Raw genomic sequence first — 17,623 nt, 5'->3', positions numbered from 1 at the left:
TTCAATTTTATCAGACAGATTTATTTATAAGCTGTCAACTTCTTGAAAGACTTCATTTTGGAGCAGTTTTAAATTGCTAACAGTAGCTGTAAATGGAGCTACTGTTCTCTGGAACACTAAAGGAAAAGTATGCTATAAATGTCCATTCCATCTGTGAGGAATCATAAAACAATCACATTCCTTTATTTTTTTTTCCTCCGTAGGACCTTTATTAAATTAGTTCAACTCAATTAAAAATAACTTCAAAAACATTTCAGAGCCCTTTGTTTCATGGAATACTTGGAACTCTCTGCACGGAACGTCACCCTTTTAACTAATCCCTTTTAGTAAATGGAGGAGAATAGTGGTATTGTGACTTCAGACAGTGCTTTCAAGGGTCTCTACTGTACCGAATTGAGGTCACTGCAAGACAATGCTCAACACCCAATAGCCATTCAAACATTCTTCACAACTCTATCAAACGTGTCTTTCTTTCTCTCACCCGCTTTCTCTCATGGCAAACTCAGAGGACAATGGAAAAGCCTCTAGCACCATTTATGGTCACCATATTTGCACATGACAAAGTCTATTCTTCCTGGTTTGCCAACTCCCTGTAAAAAGAATGAACCCTAGGATAGATTTTCCCACCATTACTGTTATTCAAACTTATTTTGTATTTAATTATTTTTGTTGTTGTTGTTAGAGGGCTGCTCCATGGCATTTGAGAAGCTGACTTGCTATTTTCGTGCATGTGTAACAAAGCAGAGACTAAATGCAGAATTAAATATGTCACATTATAGCCAGCATATGCATGATGGAGCGCACAATTTAGTACAAAACGGAGACAAATGAGGAAATTGGAATTATTATACCTTGTCTTCTTGTCTAACATTAACAGTATTATAAAACTTACTGTTTACCCATGAACCACCATGCTTGTGCCCCACAAGCACTATTTAGTTTTGCTTGGGAGTTTTTATGGCTGCAGCCACAAACAAACAAAATCAATTGCTGTAAATTTTTCTCACCAGGGCTGCTCCTTTTTGAACGAAGAAAAAAGAAAAAAAAGATGTATCCAGAGCATCGTCCTCCAAACAAACAAGAGGAGCACATATTTGCAAGCTATATAGTAAAGTTGTTGCAATGAAGATTTTGATTTTAATTAAGAATGGGATTTGTAGGACAATTAGTGAGATGTAATATTCTTTGCAAGAAACAGTACCCTTATTGGAAATACCACCTAAAATGGAGTGGGGGCATTTGGAGCTGCACAGAGACTTATATCTATGGGTTTCTACAGTTAATGAGAAAGAAAAATACAAGAAAAATGTAGGTACCTCACCTGAAATGCAGGAATACAAATACCGTTTGCCTGGTTTTTTTTCCCCTCCTTAATTTTTCTTTTTAATTTAAACCATAGAAATCTGTGCTGTTGAGATTTCAACCAGGTAATCATCTTATCATTAATACGTTTATGTTATTTCTTCACATTGACCTAAACCACTGATCATTAGGAGTATACCTCATCTTTTTTGATGATTTTACAAGGACATAATAATATACTTAATAGTAATAAAGGCAACAAACTCTCCAGTTATTTTTGGTATGCTCAGCTGTCCTGACATTAAAAAGAGGGCTTTTTCTTACAGTATAGAAAATAATTTGTGTAATTGCTTAAATGTTGGAATGACCATTTCCTTTACAGTACATAAATTTTCATGTGTTATAAAAACTAACAATGCATTTATTAATCAAATGCCTGATAATTTCCGATGTCTATTCAATTAATTTCGTAACAAAATTTTCATTTTTCCTTTATAAGCAATAAGATTAAACATTACCAAGTGAGTTAAGGGATCGCCTTTCTCTAGCAGATGGAAAAGATACTAACAGTGAGTATGTCACCAGATATTATGCTGTCAATAATAAAGGCCAAATACATATAATCACATATATGTCATTTTAAACAGTGTAGTAAGCCCAAAACTCTTCACTATTTATTCTATAGTATTAAGCATATTCTATCTGCCAGGCATTACACCAAACAATGGTAGAGTACAATATACAAAGAGGATATCTTAATGCAGTTTATCATATGCTGGAATGACATACATATAAACCACTATAATCAGTCACACTGTGTGAAGGGCAGTAGATACACAAATAGGTATAAGATTTCTTTCATTGTACAAATTGAAAGTGCAAATTCCCCACTATGGCAGGCAGGCTGGATAGAATCTGTGGTAGCTTCTGAATTCCCACCTGAAAAGCATCATGGGAAGTATGTTAGGGTTGAGAATGAGATGTATAGAATTTAACTTGGGGAAGGGGTAAAAAAGAACACTAAAGGGAACAGAAACATGTGGATTATAATAAGGAATATTTAGTGGCCCATTATTTGATGATGCTATTTATATGGGATTAGGGCAAGGCAGGTCTGGAAGTTCAGATTGAGGCCATAGTGTAGCTGGTGGCCCTTAAGTGCTATCCTCAACTGCAATCGATTGGTGTAGGAAGAGATGGGGAGCTGGAAAAGGACTTCCAAGGCTACTTGAGGATTTCAAATGAGAAGGGATGAGAGAATGGGTTTTTTTCTGTGCCAAAGGAAAGGAGAAGATGCGTGAAACAGAAAAAAAAAAAAATATGTGCTTTGGAAACCAGATATGGTGGCTGAGAAGAGGAAAGGAGCCAATGTGATCACAAAGGTCTTACACCAGGCTGGCTGGATCTATAAATGGTTCAACCATGTGAAATTGCCAACTCAATACATCCTTCAAATAATATTTGAAGAAAGGCAGTGGAGAGGGAAGAAAGCTCCATGGAGAAAAATGTGGTCTGTGTCTAGATTCAAGAAACAAAAGGATGAAGTAGAGTCAGTAAAATGGTTACATGAAAGTCTCCTGCAGAGCTAGAATTCACACTTAATTTCCTTAGTATAACTGAAAACATGGGAGAGTTGTTTTTCCCTCCAGTGTTAGCTTCAAAATATAACAGATTTCATATTTTGTATAACTTTCCAAAACCTAAAATTCCTGATTCATCATTTTGCTCCTTTACTGTCCTTTAATTAAAGCCCTATGTGTGGCATTTTTAAAATGAAATTTCAGGTTAAAAATATGTCTTCGTACACTTTACTTCAGAACACAGTAAAATATAAACATAACACTTCACCAATTCAAGCACACAACCAACCTACCAGTTACGATAACTTTGTAGTTATTATCAATTATCTTCAATTTCAAAAAATGGTTTTCCTCATGCAATTTTGAATCATATTTTACCTTCGATTTAATTCTATAACTTCAGTGGAAATTCAAAAGGTGTGTATTGTCCTTTAATAGCTGTCCCATTATAAGAAATGCTAAATCTTAACTATGGCTATCTTGCTCCTGATTAATAAGCTTTGTAAAATATCAATAATGTTAAATGGAGCTTCAGTATAATCATTTGGATATTTCCTTTATTCACTCTTTTTTTTAATTTTAAAAAGTTTTTTTAAGGTTATTCATTTTTGAGAGAGAGAGAGAGAGAGCATGAGTCAGGGAGGGGCAGAGAGACAGAGAGAGAGAGAGAGAGAGAGAGACAGAGACAGAGAGAGAGACAGAGAGAGAGACAGACAGAATCTGAAATAGGCTCCAGGCTCTGAGCTGTCAGCACAGGGCCTGATGCAGGGCTCAAACCCATGAACCATGAGATCATGACCTGAGCTGACTGAGCCACCCGGGCACCCCTCCTTTATTCACTAACTACCTTGTGGAGAAAGTGTCAATATCACACTTTCATAAGGATTATGTGGAAGACAGGCTGACCTCAAAATTCCCAAAGACCACCTGAAAATGGAGGGCATGTGTTCTTATAGGGTGATAATAAAGACAGCTGACCCACAGAGCCACCACATTCCAACCCAGTACCTTTGTTCAAAATAAAAGGACCCATCCTTCGGACTGACCTTTCCCAGCAAACAAGAACTTAGCCAGAAAGAGGTGCAAGAGGTGAATGTCAGCTCTGTTCACCCCTATTCATTTCCTCAACTGGGCTCCTTTGGGCCATGGGAACACTGCACAGTTGAGTCTGGGGCTCCAGCCTACCACATGCCAGGAATTCTGTTCTATGCATTCCATATACATTATCTCCATTAATTCCCAAAATAGCTCTGAGCTGCAATAATTGTGCCCATTTCTGAGGTTAGCTAACTTGCCTAAGATCACAGTTTGTGGCAGCATTCAAGTTGTTGGATTAGCATTCTGACCTCAAAGACCTCATTCTTATCCACAATGAATTATTGCCAGTATCATTATGTTAAACAAATATTTAATTTCATGCTTTTACATAACTATGCTTTGTTAATTATTTGGCTATTATATACACATATATTAGTAGTCATGGGCTGATTAAGTCCCACATTTACAGCATAACAGTTTCCTTGGGTGACAACTTCCTAATAAATGGAGGGAGGTATATCTAGAAAGATATTCCACCAAGGGTTTCAAATTTTGTCAGCTGAAAGAAGAAAAACTTTTCCATTTTGGAAAAAAAAAAAAACTTGTCATTAACAGAAAAGAAAAACTACTATTAATTTTTGGCAAAGAAATTACAAACTACTATTAATGGGACAAAGAAATGAACTCTAAAAGTATCTCTCCCTTTAATGCCCTCTTCAAAATAAAAGCTTACTCAGCACACTCAAATTAGTAAAAAAAAAAAATAAATAAATCCCCCAAATTAAGATAAACAGTATAAGTTAGCCACGCAGACGAGCGAGCCTATGCTTAAAAACAAAACAAACAAAAAATCAAATTACACTAAGAATATTTTACTTGGTAATAAAATAGTTCTCAAAGCATTTCTCAACTCAAACTAGTTTTGCCAAATCAAAAATTTTCTTTTGGGTAGTTAAGAAGGCCAAGAGTATACCAAATGATTTAAAAACCATTGTCCCTATTACCATCCATTTTCCCAAAGGCAGCATTGGCAAACAATTTGGTTGTTAAGGGAGAGAAAACACTGTACATGTTTTTTTTCATTGTCAAAATAAACCTTAGTTAAGAAACTGCTGGTTGCAAATAATTTAAAACCTCTCAAGTATTGGGTAAAATCAGTATATACTGCAGGCTACATAACCTTAGAATGTTTTCCCCTTAAGACATGATTCAAGAAACAATGGAGAGCGCGTGCTAATTCCCCCAGTACCTGTATAAATGTCACAAGAATAGAAAATCCATTTGCTTGTTTTTAAAGTAATCTTAAACTCACAGACTTTGGATTATAGAATTTCACAAACAAGAAGTGGATGTTGGGGGGGAGGAGGGAGAGAGGGAGGGAAAGGAGGAGGAAGAGTAAACTGCCATACCTTAGGAAAATTTAGTTTCAAAATATATTAATGGAGCTAGAGGGCAGGAGAAAACTTCAGAAATGATTTCCCAGGGACTGATGTTTCACCCATGAAATCAAACTTTAAAAATGATGTTATTATTTCATTTCTAGTGACTATAGTTCTCTCCATGGAGTCTGAGGGGCCTAAGAAACCCAGGAGAGTCAAAACATTCAGGAAAACAGTTCTGGTTTTGTTTTTTGTTTTTTGTTTTTCCTTTTAAATTAGTCACTATATACAAATCCACTGAGGGTGGTGAGGATTTTCAAACTCAGTGAACACATGACTATAAAATACAAGAATATAATCAAATATTCAAGGTTTAGAATGTTATATTCATTCATTCAATGAATCATTACTTTTGTCCCAGCAATATTTCAAGAACACTTTCAAAGTGCCAAAGACAGGGTTCCAAGATCTTTAAACAAAAATGACATATAAATATCATGTTTTCGCAAAATTTAGAATGACCTGTTTTCTTAATTATTTAAATATACATTTAATTAACTTAGTACCAACGGCTCCTACATATGTTTCTACATATTGGACACTGCCCAGGCAGCTACAGTACAACCACATGTTTAAAGAACTACCAAGTGCATTCTCTCTCTTTCTCTCTTTCTCCCTCCCTCCCCACAATGTACATAATGTATATCTATCAATATCTATATGTATATATATGCACATATATATTAGATAGTTTTTATTGCATAATCATTAGCAATAATAATTATTGTTCCATAAATTACCAGAATATTAATCATAATTATGAGTGAAATGCATTGATAAGACAAAAGGTTGTAACGACAAATTTTCAAAGACAGATGCTGTGGTTTAATTGTGATGTCCTCCTTATGCACATATTTAAACAGTAATATGAAGCAATAAATATTCCTTATCTTTATTACTCATCTTCTCTTGTGTCCATTTTTACTTTTATGTGGTTATTAAAGTATATGGAATAAAACCAATTGGGTGCTTTGCCTACAAGTGTCAGGCAGATCTACTTGGTTACTAGAGTGTAAAGGTCTACATGGGGAAGATAAATTTATCTTTGATAAAATGATTAAAATGGCAGATTATATGCTCTTTATTCCAGCTGAGAAAAAATGCCCTGAAAAATGATTATGAATGTGATATATTGGGGAGCAAGAAACTTCAATTTAAGGTGTAACCTCCAGTTATAAATTCTGAGATCATTTAATTTTCTACTGCAAATAATATGTTTGGAATATGAGGAAACAATCCATCCCACTTCTCTAGGAAACGATTCTTAATTTTTTTTCCTCTTTGGAAATCTTCCTTTTAATAGTACTTAAAAGTATATGGATCTAAATATTTACAGCCTCCATTTATTCAAGCAACAGGCAAAAATAAAGGCATCTTGTTTTGCGCACCACCCCCCCTCCAAATACAGCCAACAGGGTCTCAGTATAATGAAGAGAAAGACAGGCCTCTTTAGTCTTCACCATTCTTCCAACTAATATCCCAGAAATGGGCCAAAAAGCAGGCAGAGGGACTTACATTCCCCTAGGAATGCTGTGAGCAACGAGTGAGAATCTCTGAGCTTACATTTTAGAATTCTTAAAAGGAAGTATAGACACCCATGACCATAAATCTCAGCTTCTTTGCCCAGTAAATCAAGGTTGTATCAACACAGGGCTACCGAATCAAAAATATATTGATCCTACATATTTTCAGTATCAGTCTAATGGCGAAAGTAGATTTTAACAGAAAGGATTCATTTTGAAGACAGACTGAACTTCTCCCCACCCCCAATAATGATGACCTCTGGAGAAGCTGTTTTAGCAACTGTCCACTGTTGTCATTTATATAATGTGGTACGTTTTTTTTTCTCATTAATATAAGAGCAGCATAGTATCACAGTTTCTGCTAGCAAAAGCTGCCTTAGTGAGGCTTGCGTTGACACTGAACTACCAAACATCGCCATGCATACCTGCCGAATCAAGAAGAAACTATCAAACACTATTTGGTAGAGCAGGGGAAGCACGGAGAGGAGACACACATACGGATTTGATTACTTGAATGTAAGTGAATAATCTGGCAATCTAATATTAATTAAGATATTCTGAATGATTTACTAAACACTACAGGCTAATTTTAGTCTTCCTTCTAGCTATCTATCTTCTGATCACTACTATTTCAGATGATTTGCTGTTTCTACTTGAATATGGCTATAGATTCTTACATTGATAAAATATTTTTTCCCCTAAATCAGTCATTCACAAACATTTCCATCTCAACACATTTGAGAAACATTATACAATCCTATCGACAACAGCAGTCCATTATGGCAGTAAATCTTAATTAGGGACATATATTTAAAAGAGAAGTAATTTTTAAAGCGCCTTGTTCACTCGGCCTTCTGAATTGCACCCCATAGAAGGGTTGTATCCTATGGTTCACAATCATTTCCAATTTACTGAATAAAGTAACAAAATGTTTAATTATCAGTTTTTATGCCTGAGATACTTATAATAAAATTGCTGATGACTCCTTAAAGAGTATTTAGATAACACCAGTAATATACTGGTTGCAAATGAAAAATACTGGTATTCATCCAAAAGTCAGTAACATATCTGTGTGAAAATATCTGTACATTTCAGAGGGTAAAAATATTAGTGAAGAGGGAAGATAAAAGAAACATAATTTCTAGCTGATCAATAATTCCTTATTTTAGCTCTTGCTTCTAACAAATTCCTCCATATCAAGGAGAGAGCAGATTTTCTGCCTCATCCTAAAAAAACAAAGAATGACTGCTATTCCCTTCCCCCCAGTTTCTATATACAGTCACTAAAACCATCTGCATTCCAGTCGTCATTACAAATGATCGCTTTGCCAGATCTAGTCCCATAAATTGATATATTGGAAAAACTGGCATGAATATTTTAATGCCCTGACATCCTAAAGAATGAGCTTTAGGTTTTATTTTTATATATGAATATTAGGAATGTATATATGATTATACACAAATGTCTTTATATATTCATGCATAGAAAAATCAACCAAATAGAAAACTTAATTTTTGTTAATCTTTTAATGTATATGCTACAGAGTTATATTGTCATCTTTGATAAATGTGGGAAATTGAGGCACAGAAGTACCCTCTAGGTGATAACCAAACAGCATATGACAAAGAGCAGAAAGACTGGTAAAATGCCCATGCCTTATGTGCTTTCCTCTCTGGTCTAAACACCAGATTGCCATAGAGATTCCTATAAGGAATTCTTTAAGATGAGACCTGAATAGTTAAAGTAAATGAAAGATGTATTCTGAATGTGGGGATTCTCAGCTACTATATTTCCTTCTTCATTTCTGTAAAGTTAGTTGGCTCTCTACAAGTGTTTGGGATAATAAAAGCATTTATATAAAGTAGTTCTAGTAGCTTTTTACAATTATTAAACTACATCTATTACATAAGAAATGGAAAGCATATAGGTGTATTTTTTCCTTCAATGAAAGGAATTGATACATAAGAGCAGGTATAACAATTTAAGGACAAAGAATCAGTATGCCCAAAATAGGCGTTTAATGACTAAATATTTTAGATGACTAAGAATCAGAATATGTGATTTTAAAATATCTTGAAATCCCCAGAAAATGGAGATTGCCTCATATTGTATAATCTTCTTATCCTTTTTGTTGACGTAGATCTTGCTTTTAAAGGAAACAGCAAATCCATCATTTGCAAGTGTCTTTTCCAAATCCTTAACTTCACAGTCAGTGAAAGTAATTATTTGTCTCACTTTGTAATGATAGTTGGCTAATGGAAGGGAAGCATAAACTCATTCACTTACATTTCTGTGTGACCATGAAGAGCGCTCCTGGAACGATAAAGTGTTCCTTCTTACTATTTGGTTAAAGACCACTGACTAAAACAGCCCGAGAGCTCAAGGAAACATACGGCTCCTGCAAGTGAGACAATAAAATTATATATTAGTAGGGTTATCTGTAACAAAGGCACAAATATAAGAAAATAACTATGGTCAGTGAGTCCCCTCAGCGGAAAAAAAAATCAGACTATTGGACAAATATTTGGATAAATGGAAATATTTGGATTAAAATATATCCAACGTATCTGCAAGTTTTACTGTACATTTCATTATTTTGGTTAACAGCTTACTTGTACCAATACACTCTCAGTGTCAGATAGAGCAAGATATGTGCCTTAAGCACTTCGGGGTAATTGGCGGTGCGTTTTGAGCACCCAATCTGAAAGTAAATCATGAGACCGTAGGGACTGACATTTAGAGACAGACTAAATTGCGTAACACTGAAATATCTGAACTAGAGCTCTGTGCACTTGGGAGGATTTGGAGAGGGATGCCACTGAACACCTGACAGACAAGACTGCTTTTTGTTGTTTTTCGAGCTTACAAGTTGACAGAGAAGTGTCGACACCTTATGGAAAAACCTGAAAAACATTCCAGTGAGCAAGAGTTCTGCTGCTCTATTTTCTGTACTTTCTTTCTTTTAATTGTCATTCAGAACAACTTTTGAAGAACAAAGCCCAAGTGCGTTCTTAAGTTTGGCTCTTTGTTCACCAATTCAAAAAATAAACTTGCTTTGCGACGTTGCCTGACAAGAAATCACAATATTTCAGACACGCTCGACTTCTCAGAGGAATACACAGTAGGTATTGATGTTTTTTAAATATCACAGGTCTTGTATTTAAGCTGAAACACAATAAAGGGAATATAGAATAGGAATGAAATAGAATTCTATATCATAACAAAATTATTAATGATATTTTGTTGTACATTGTATCAATGATGTCTTACTGCATGAAACTAATGGCAAAATTTGAAATTTGAAAAGCATCTAAAATACAAATTAGATTTTCACACAAAAAAAGAGGAAGTATAAAGTGAATAGGGGATACTGTTCTATAATAAATTTTAACGAAACAGTCCAGTAATGGGATGACAGAGGCAAATGGCAAAAACATTTACAAGCATAAAAGAAATCCATTCTAAGATTGAAACTATAGTATTTTTCTTTAAAAGAATCCAGTCTCTCAAGATGTGATACACGGAAATCCTAGTTAGGTGGGGGCTATTAGAGTCATCTAGTCATTTATTTTTTTCTAACTATTCTTTCATTTCCACATACCCCCTCCTTTTTCACCTACTGAAATTCTACTCATCTATTTAAATGCAAGCTCCCCCATGATGCCTTACCTGAAATCTGCAATCAGACTATTAACTCTTTCCAAGATATTGCTTGTTTAATCCAGCCTCTGTCTGGGTGCTTTGTGGGATGGCATTTACTGCTTGACAGAGCACTGCATTTTTGAACTACTTTACATCCTAGAAAATTCTTTCTCACTGCAAGCCAAACTGAACTCCCTATAATTTTAGCATGCATTCAATAAACATTTAGAGAGTGGCACCTATTTAGTATTAAAATGGGTATGAGGTACAAATGTGAATAATGTACAGTATCTGGCCCAATTTAAATCCTGGCTCTGAGAAAGTTTCTTTTCCTCTTGATTTTAACATTATATGTGCTCATTATAGCTGTTGAAAACTTCATAAAACATAAAGAAGAAAATAGTCATGACCCATAGCTCAACTACCAAATGGATGGTAACTATTTAGGTTTGTTGTATCCCGTCCTTGTCTGCTCTCTCCACCCTGTGCCCCCACCTCTCTTCAGTTCTCCCCACAACCCCAGTATCTTTCACCACAGTTAGAAGCTAAGTTGGTTTCTGCTTAGCTGGTTACTGCTACATACTTTCAACCAGAGTCCACCCAGAATGTTGGTACCCTAGAAGAAGGGAAACCCATTTGACCTCAAGGGCATTGGTTTTCATCCCACCCCTATTCCTGAAGAAAGTCCTCAGGTTACAGGAAAGTGGGTGTGGCTGAATTTATCTCATTCATCGTCTTCTTTCTCTGTTATTTTGGGGAAGAATACATCTCTAAAGAAAATTGTATTTATTTTCTAGACCTGGGCCAATTGCTATTGATTTTTTTTCCAATTATTTAATTGGATCTACTTTAATGACCCCACCACGGAGAATTCTCTCTTTACAAACAGGGTCTCTACATTATTGGACCAGCAGAATATTATACTTCTTATCCAGTCCTGGGAAGCGATATCTGTCCTAACTTGTAGAGGCTGAACCACATGGCATCTCTTGAAGTAGTCTGCTTCCCCAGTAAATCGCACCCCACAAGAGATGGTCTGGCCCATAAAGCCTACAGACTCTTCCTCTGGCAGAAACTGGTTAGACCTAATGGTCCTTTGTACTAAAATTGGGGTTAAGCCATTTTACTAAGGGCTGCATGTTGAGCGGACCCTAAGGATCATTATCCAAGTAACTGATGTAAGAGTTTCATAGATCAAGATACCTGTGTAAAGACACCTATAATTGATTGTAAAAATGTACACAAATTCTTCCCACACCTGTATGAATACCCATTTACAATGTAACTTTACAGCTGCTCCCATTAAGAGGTAAGGTCTATTTTTCCAACCCTAAATCTAACATTAGCAGTGGTCCAAGAAAGTACTTGTGTTTGGGGAGTGTTCACTCTTGCTGCTTTTTAGACCCCAAATATTTCCACACAGAGCCTGAGCTAATACACTAGAGGAAGTAAGACCATATGGTGAGACGCCCCAACCATCCAAATTGGATTCATACAAGAATATGAGCTAAATAAAATGGTGGCTGTTTTAAGCCACTAAGTTTTGAGGTGGTTTGTTAATAATAAAAAATGGTAATGGGTACAATACCTTTCTTACCCAATCTGTTAATCAATACTTTGTGGTTAGGGCTATTCAACCAGTCAAAATGTCACCAAACTGTGTGTTCCATGATCAACACCCTCAAAGGAACTTTTCTCCATTTTGTCCAAAAAGAATTCATTATATCAAAAGAATATAATATTTTCACGTTTATCTGTATTGATACTTGTCACCCTAGTTCATTCATTTTAACCATTAAATGAATATACCTTATACTTTGTCTGTCGGAAAAATTTCAGTTGTTCATTTTCTTCCAATTTTCTTCCAATCAAATATTGCCAAATTGCACTCCAAAGTCACTGTACCAATTTCCACTACTACTAAAATTGTAGGAGAGCTCTCACTGCTCTTCACCCTTATCAACATTGATACTGTCATTCACTTGTGGCAATCTGATGAGTATGAATGGTATATTATTTTAATTTGAATTTCTATCACAAGTGGTGAAGTTGCAGATAATTTTATTGGGCACATAAGTAAGATTCCTGTTTATCCTTGTTGCCCATTTTACTATTAGGTTGTTTGTTTTTTTTTTCTTCTGCTGAAGTTTTAAATGCTTATCATTTGGTGGCTATAGGTTTTACAATATCTCCTGTTAGTGGCTTAGTTTTGTTTTGTTTAGTTCTTTTCATGGTCTCTTTTGATGTATAGAAAATGCAACTTATTGAGGCCAAATTTACTAACCTTTTCCTTTATGAAATCCTACTTAAACTTGAGGTCATAAAAATACTCCAATTTTTAACTGTAGAATTTTTGAAGTTTTGCTTTCCACTTTCAGATTTTCAAGCCACCTGGAATTTATTCTGTCACCAAGATCTAATTTTACTTTTTTCCATATGGATAACCAATTGTCCTTGCACCATGTACTGAAGAGCCCATACTTTCCCTACCAATTTGTAATGCCACCGTGGTCAAAAATGATGCCTTCATACATGAATTTAACGGTTTCTCGACTCTCAATTCTTCCCTTCTCTGATCTATATGATGGACTTAAAGCCAATCCATACTGTGTACACTTTTTGGCTGTATAATAAATAATTAAATTTTAGGGAAAGCCATTCTCAAATCTATACTTTTTCAAAATTGTCTTGGCTACTTCCTCCTTTCTTTTGTTTCCTCAAGTAAATCACCTACAAGTAGAGCCTCCCTTTGGGAATGGTTGGCGATAGCCTGAACTTTACTAAAGACTGTGCATTACAAATCCTCTTTTCACCCCTCACCATCTCCAGTCCCAACAAACACATGTGCATGCATGTACGTACACACACACACACACACACACACACACACACACACAGATTGTGCGATAGACAGAGGAGAGAGTGTTTCTTGATTATTCCAAAAAGCATAAGAAACGGGAAAAAAAGACAATTATAAATTACAGGATTTTACAATTAAGTAAAATAGAATTTGAATAGTTCCTTTCTTTCTTAACTCTATTAATATAATATTATCTTCCTCAAGTAGGTGATCTCCTCCTTTCTCATCCCATATAATGTTGGGGAACTTTGTTTACTGATTTGCCCTCTCCCTAGATTTTGTTTTTGTGTTTGTTTTTTGAAACTTGAACAGAGTCTACATTTCAGCTTTCCTGACAGAGGATTCCTGGTACCTCTTCCTCTTCTTCTGCATTGGAATCCCTTTGATTGTACTATCAAAAATAACTTTTTAAATAGCAACTCATTCCTTTAGACTCATCCTCCTTCTTACAATCTGACACTGTATTCCAAGATTACCTTAGTCAACCTCTTAGCCAAACAGTTCATTTTTGCTGATTAAAATTAAATTCAAGGATCAATTCTTCTCATTGTTACTGTTATGTGTGTGTTTGTGTGTGTGTGCATGCGCGCGAGTGCGTAACTGAGTGGTAAAATATACATGACATAAACTCACTGTTTTAACGATTTCATAGTGTACAGTTTAATAGCATTTAATATAGTTGACCTTTAAACAATACAAGGGTTAGGGACTCCAACTCTCCTCGCAGTAGAAAATTCACATACAACTTTTAACTCTCCAAAAACATTACTAATGGCCTACTGATGACCAGAAGCCTTACCGATAACAACAGTCAATTAACATGTTTGGTACATTATATGTATTATATACAGTACTCTTACAGTAAGGTAAGTTAGAAAAGAAAAAAAATGTTAAGATAACCATAAGGAAGAGAAAACACATTTACAGTACTGTACTATAACACCGCAGTGAATAGTTGGACTCAGGCAGTTCAAACCCATGCTCTTCAAGGATCAGCTGTATATTCACAATGTTATGCAACACAGCCTCTATCAGTTCCAAAAAATGTTCATCATTCCAAAAGGAAACCCTGCACCCATCAAACAGTCACTCTTCCCTTGTCCTCTCCCCTGGGCTCCTTCACCATTCTACCCTTTTATTTCTATGAATTTAACTACTCTAAGCACTTGATATACGTGGAATCATACAGTATTTGTTTTTGTTTTTTTTTTTACAGCTGGCTTATTTCACATAGCATAATATCTTTAAGGTTCAGCCATGTTGTAGCAGGTGTCAAAAAAGCCAAATAATGATCCATTGTGTATACATAACACACTTTATTGTTCCATTCATCTAATTATGGACATTTGGGTTATTTCCACCCTTTGGCTATTATGTATAATGCTGCTAGATACATTTGTGTAAAAGTTTCTATGTGGACATATGTTTTCATTTCTGTTGGGTATATATCTAGGAGTAAAACTACGAGGTCATACAGTAACTGTATGTTTAACTTTTTGAGAAACTGCCAAACTATTTTCCACAGTGGCTTCACCATTTCACATTCCAACCAGCAATGCATGAGGGTTCCAATTTCTCCACATCCTTACCAACACTTCCCACCACCCTGCTGGATAAAAAAGTTATCTTTCATTGGGGTTTTGATTTTCATTTCTCTAATGACATGACATTGAGCATCTTTCCTTGTGCTTATTGGCCGTCTGTATACTTTCTTTGAAAAAATGTTTATTCAATCCTTTGCTACTTTTTAATTGAGTTGTTTGTGTTTTTGTTGTTATAAGTTACTTATATATCCTAGATACTAAACTCTTATCTTACACAATTCACAAATATTTTCTCCCATTCTGTCAGTTATGTCCTCATTCTCCTTTTTTAAAAAAAAAAATTTTAATGTTTATTTATTTTTGAGAGAGAGAGAGCATGAGCAGGGGAGGGGCCGAGAGAGAGGGAGACAGAGGATCTGAAGTGGGCTCAGAGCTATCAGCACAGAGCCAGATGTAGGGCTTGAACTCACAAGCCATGAGATCATGACCTGAGCTGAAGCCAGGCACTTAACCCATTGAGCCACCCAGGTGCCCCTATTTCTTCTTTTGTTGCTATACTTTTGGTGTCACATCTAAGAAACTACTGCCTAATTCATTTTCATAAATATTTGCCCCTGTATTTTCCCCTAGTACTCTTATAATTTTTAGTCCTTATTTTTAGGCATTTGATTCATTTGGAGTTAATTTTTACATATGGTATCAGTTAAGGATCAATTCTACAAAAAGGATTTTGCCATCTTTTGTATGTAAATATCGAGTTGTCCAGCATTAATATTAGTTTAAGAAGCTAAATCACCAATTAAACAAGTGAGCAATGAATTCAGTTCAATGTGAATAGTCTTCTCTCATTTTTTTAAATTTCTATGTGTTTTTATTTATTTTTGAGAGACAGCAAGACAGAGTGTGAGCAGGGGAAGAACAGAGAGAGAGAGAGAGGGAGACACAGAATCCGAAGCAGGCTCCAGGCTCCAAGCTGTGAGCATGGAGCCCGACATGGAGCTCAAACTCACAAGCCCTGAGATCATGACCTGAGCTGAAGTCAGACGCCCAACCAACTGAGCCACCCAGGCACCCCGGGTCTTCTCTCCTTTCTATAATTGGTACCCAAATGTTTTATTTTCATGATATCTATACTACTGTCTATCACACTCTCATTTGATGTACATCTTGGAATAAGCTGTGAACTTTCACTGTTGCATAGGATAGAAGTTCCATCCTATCTCACCTTTTTTTTTAAGTCCACTCTGTAATCCACCTTCCATATTATTACTATTTAAACTTTTGAGCATATTTGTATTTCACCTGGCTATTCTTGCTTTATTTTCGGAGTTCTGAGCATTTACAGAGAACTGAGTTCTGAGAATCTAGAACATTCTATGTCACACCTATCAACTTCCAAAGTTTCCAGCTTTACCAATTTACTTCCTTATCTTCCTTACTTTCCATAAGTTTTAATCACTAGAATGGTGTGATAATGTCTGGAAATAGGTAGTGGTCAGCAACTTTTGTAAGGCATCATGAGCCCTTTATTATTAACAGAATTGGTTACAGGTAAAGCTTAACTGAAACAATGTTAGTGCTCACCTCCTTATTTCACCACTTAGATCTATTAATATCTACATTAGTACTTTTCACCATGAGTTCTCTATTATAAATTTCCTGCTCTTAGGGTTTCTAAAGCCAATATTCTATTTTTAATCTTAGCATAATATCACAAAGGTAAGACTGCTTTGGAAATACTTAATTTAGGATACTACTTAACAAATCCATTCACACACACACACACACACACACACACACACACACACACACAAGCTTTCAACTGCTTGGTACATTGGTATAAATTTGACCCCTCTACTGAGTTCCTTCACCCGCTGATGTGCTAGCTGTACCTGTAAATTACAAGACTTATTAACAAGGGAAGTTCCCAGAAATGGTCATAGGGCTTAAATGGATTTGGATGCTATCACTGTCTTGATAAACTACATATTCTTTTTTGGATAGCAAAAGGAATCTAAAGGAGAGACTGGGTGGCTCAGAAAGTTAAGCGTCCAACTTCGACTCAGGTCATGATCTCATGGTTTGTGGGTTCCAGCTCCGCATTGGGCTCTGTGCTGACAGCTCAGAGCCTGGAGCCTGCTTCAGATTCTGTGTCTCCCTCTCTCACAGCCCCTCCCCTGCTCATATTTTCTCTCTCCCTCTCTCTCTCTCTCTCTGAAAAAAAACATTAAAAAATTTTTAAAAAGGAATCTAAGAATGTGAGAACAAAAGCAACATTGTCTTTAGTAAGGCAACTTTCCTTTCCAAAAATGCTATGGCTTCTTCGTCTTGAACCCTCAGCTCTCACCTTCTCTGGACTCTCCCTGAAGAGGCAGGTCTGCCCAGCTCCTGGACACACATTGACCAAGTGTGTTATTCCCACCAGAAGGAAAGGTCTGGCTCTTGTCCATCCCTTCAATTTTATCTTCTAAAAAGTTGCTCCCCACCATTTGTGATGTCCCAACCACACCCACATCCTTCCTGTTCCTTGAACCTGGCAACATGATGCTCACCCCCAAGACACCTTGCTTGCTGTTACTGGACCAGGAAAGTCATCCTCTGCAATTCTTGTGACTGACCTGTCCTCATCCTTCAGCTCCAAGTTCAAAGGAAATCTTTCCATAGAGGCTCTAAATGTCTGCATCCTCTTTCCTTC

General features: G+C 36.0%; 1 protein-coding gene and 1 long non-coding RNA gene across 10 annotated transcripts in view; one reads left to right on the top strand and one right to left on the bottom strand.

Annotated features, from left to right (window-relative positions):
* The window catches only part of LOC121038981 (uncharacterized), a 41,886-nt gene extending 40,259 nt beyond the window's left edge, over positions 1-1,627 (top strand). For both annotated transcript variants that reach the window (XR_005794594.1, XR_005794593.1), the window contains exon 4: positions 1,011-1,627. This is a non-coding gene — a long non-coding RNA (uncharacterized LOC121038981). The remainder of the gene's footprint in view (positions 1-1,010) is intronic.
* The window catches only part of SOX5 (SRY-box transcription factor 5), a 1,021,040-nt gene that overhangs the window by 546,218 nt on the left and 457,199 nt on the right, over positions 1-17,623 (bottom strand). For all 8 annotated transcript variants that reach the window (XM_040488995.1, XM_040488992.1, XM_040488993.1 and 5 more), the window contains one exon: positions 9,169-9,280. In XM_040488995.1, coding sequence (XP_040344929.1) covers positions 9,169-9,170 — 2 coding nt within the window. In that variant the 5' untranslated portion in view covers positions 9,171-9,280. The remainder of the gene's footprint in view (positions 1-9,168; positions 9,281-17,623) is intronic.

Source organism: Herpailurus yagouaroundi, unplaced genomic scaffold (assembly GCF_014898765.1).
Source record: "Herpailurus yagouaroundi ecotype Mexico unplaced genomic scaffold, PumYag 166, whole genome shotgun sequence".
Taxonomy (NCBI): domain Eukaryota; kingdom Metazoa; phylum Chordata; class Mammalia; order Carnivora; family Felidae; genus Herpailurus; species Herpailurus yagouaroundi.
Note: the sequence above shows the minus strand (reverse complement) of the source record. Positions and strands in the feature narration are given on the sequence as shown.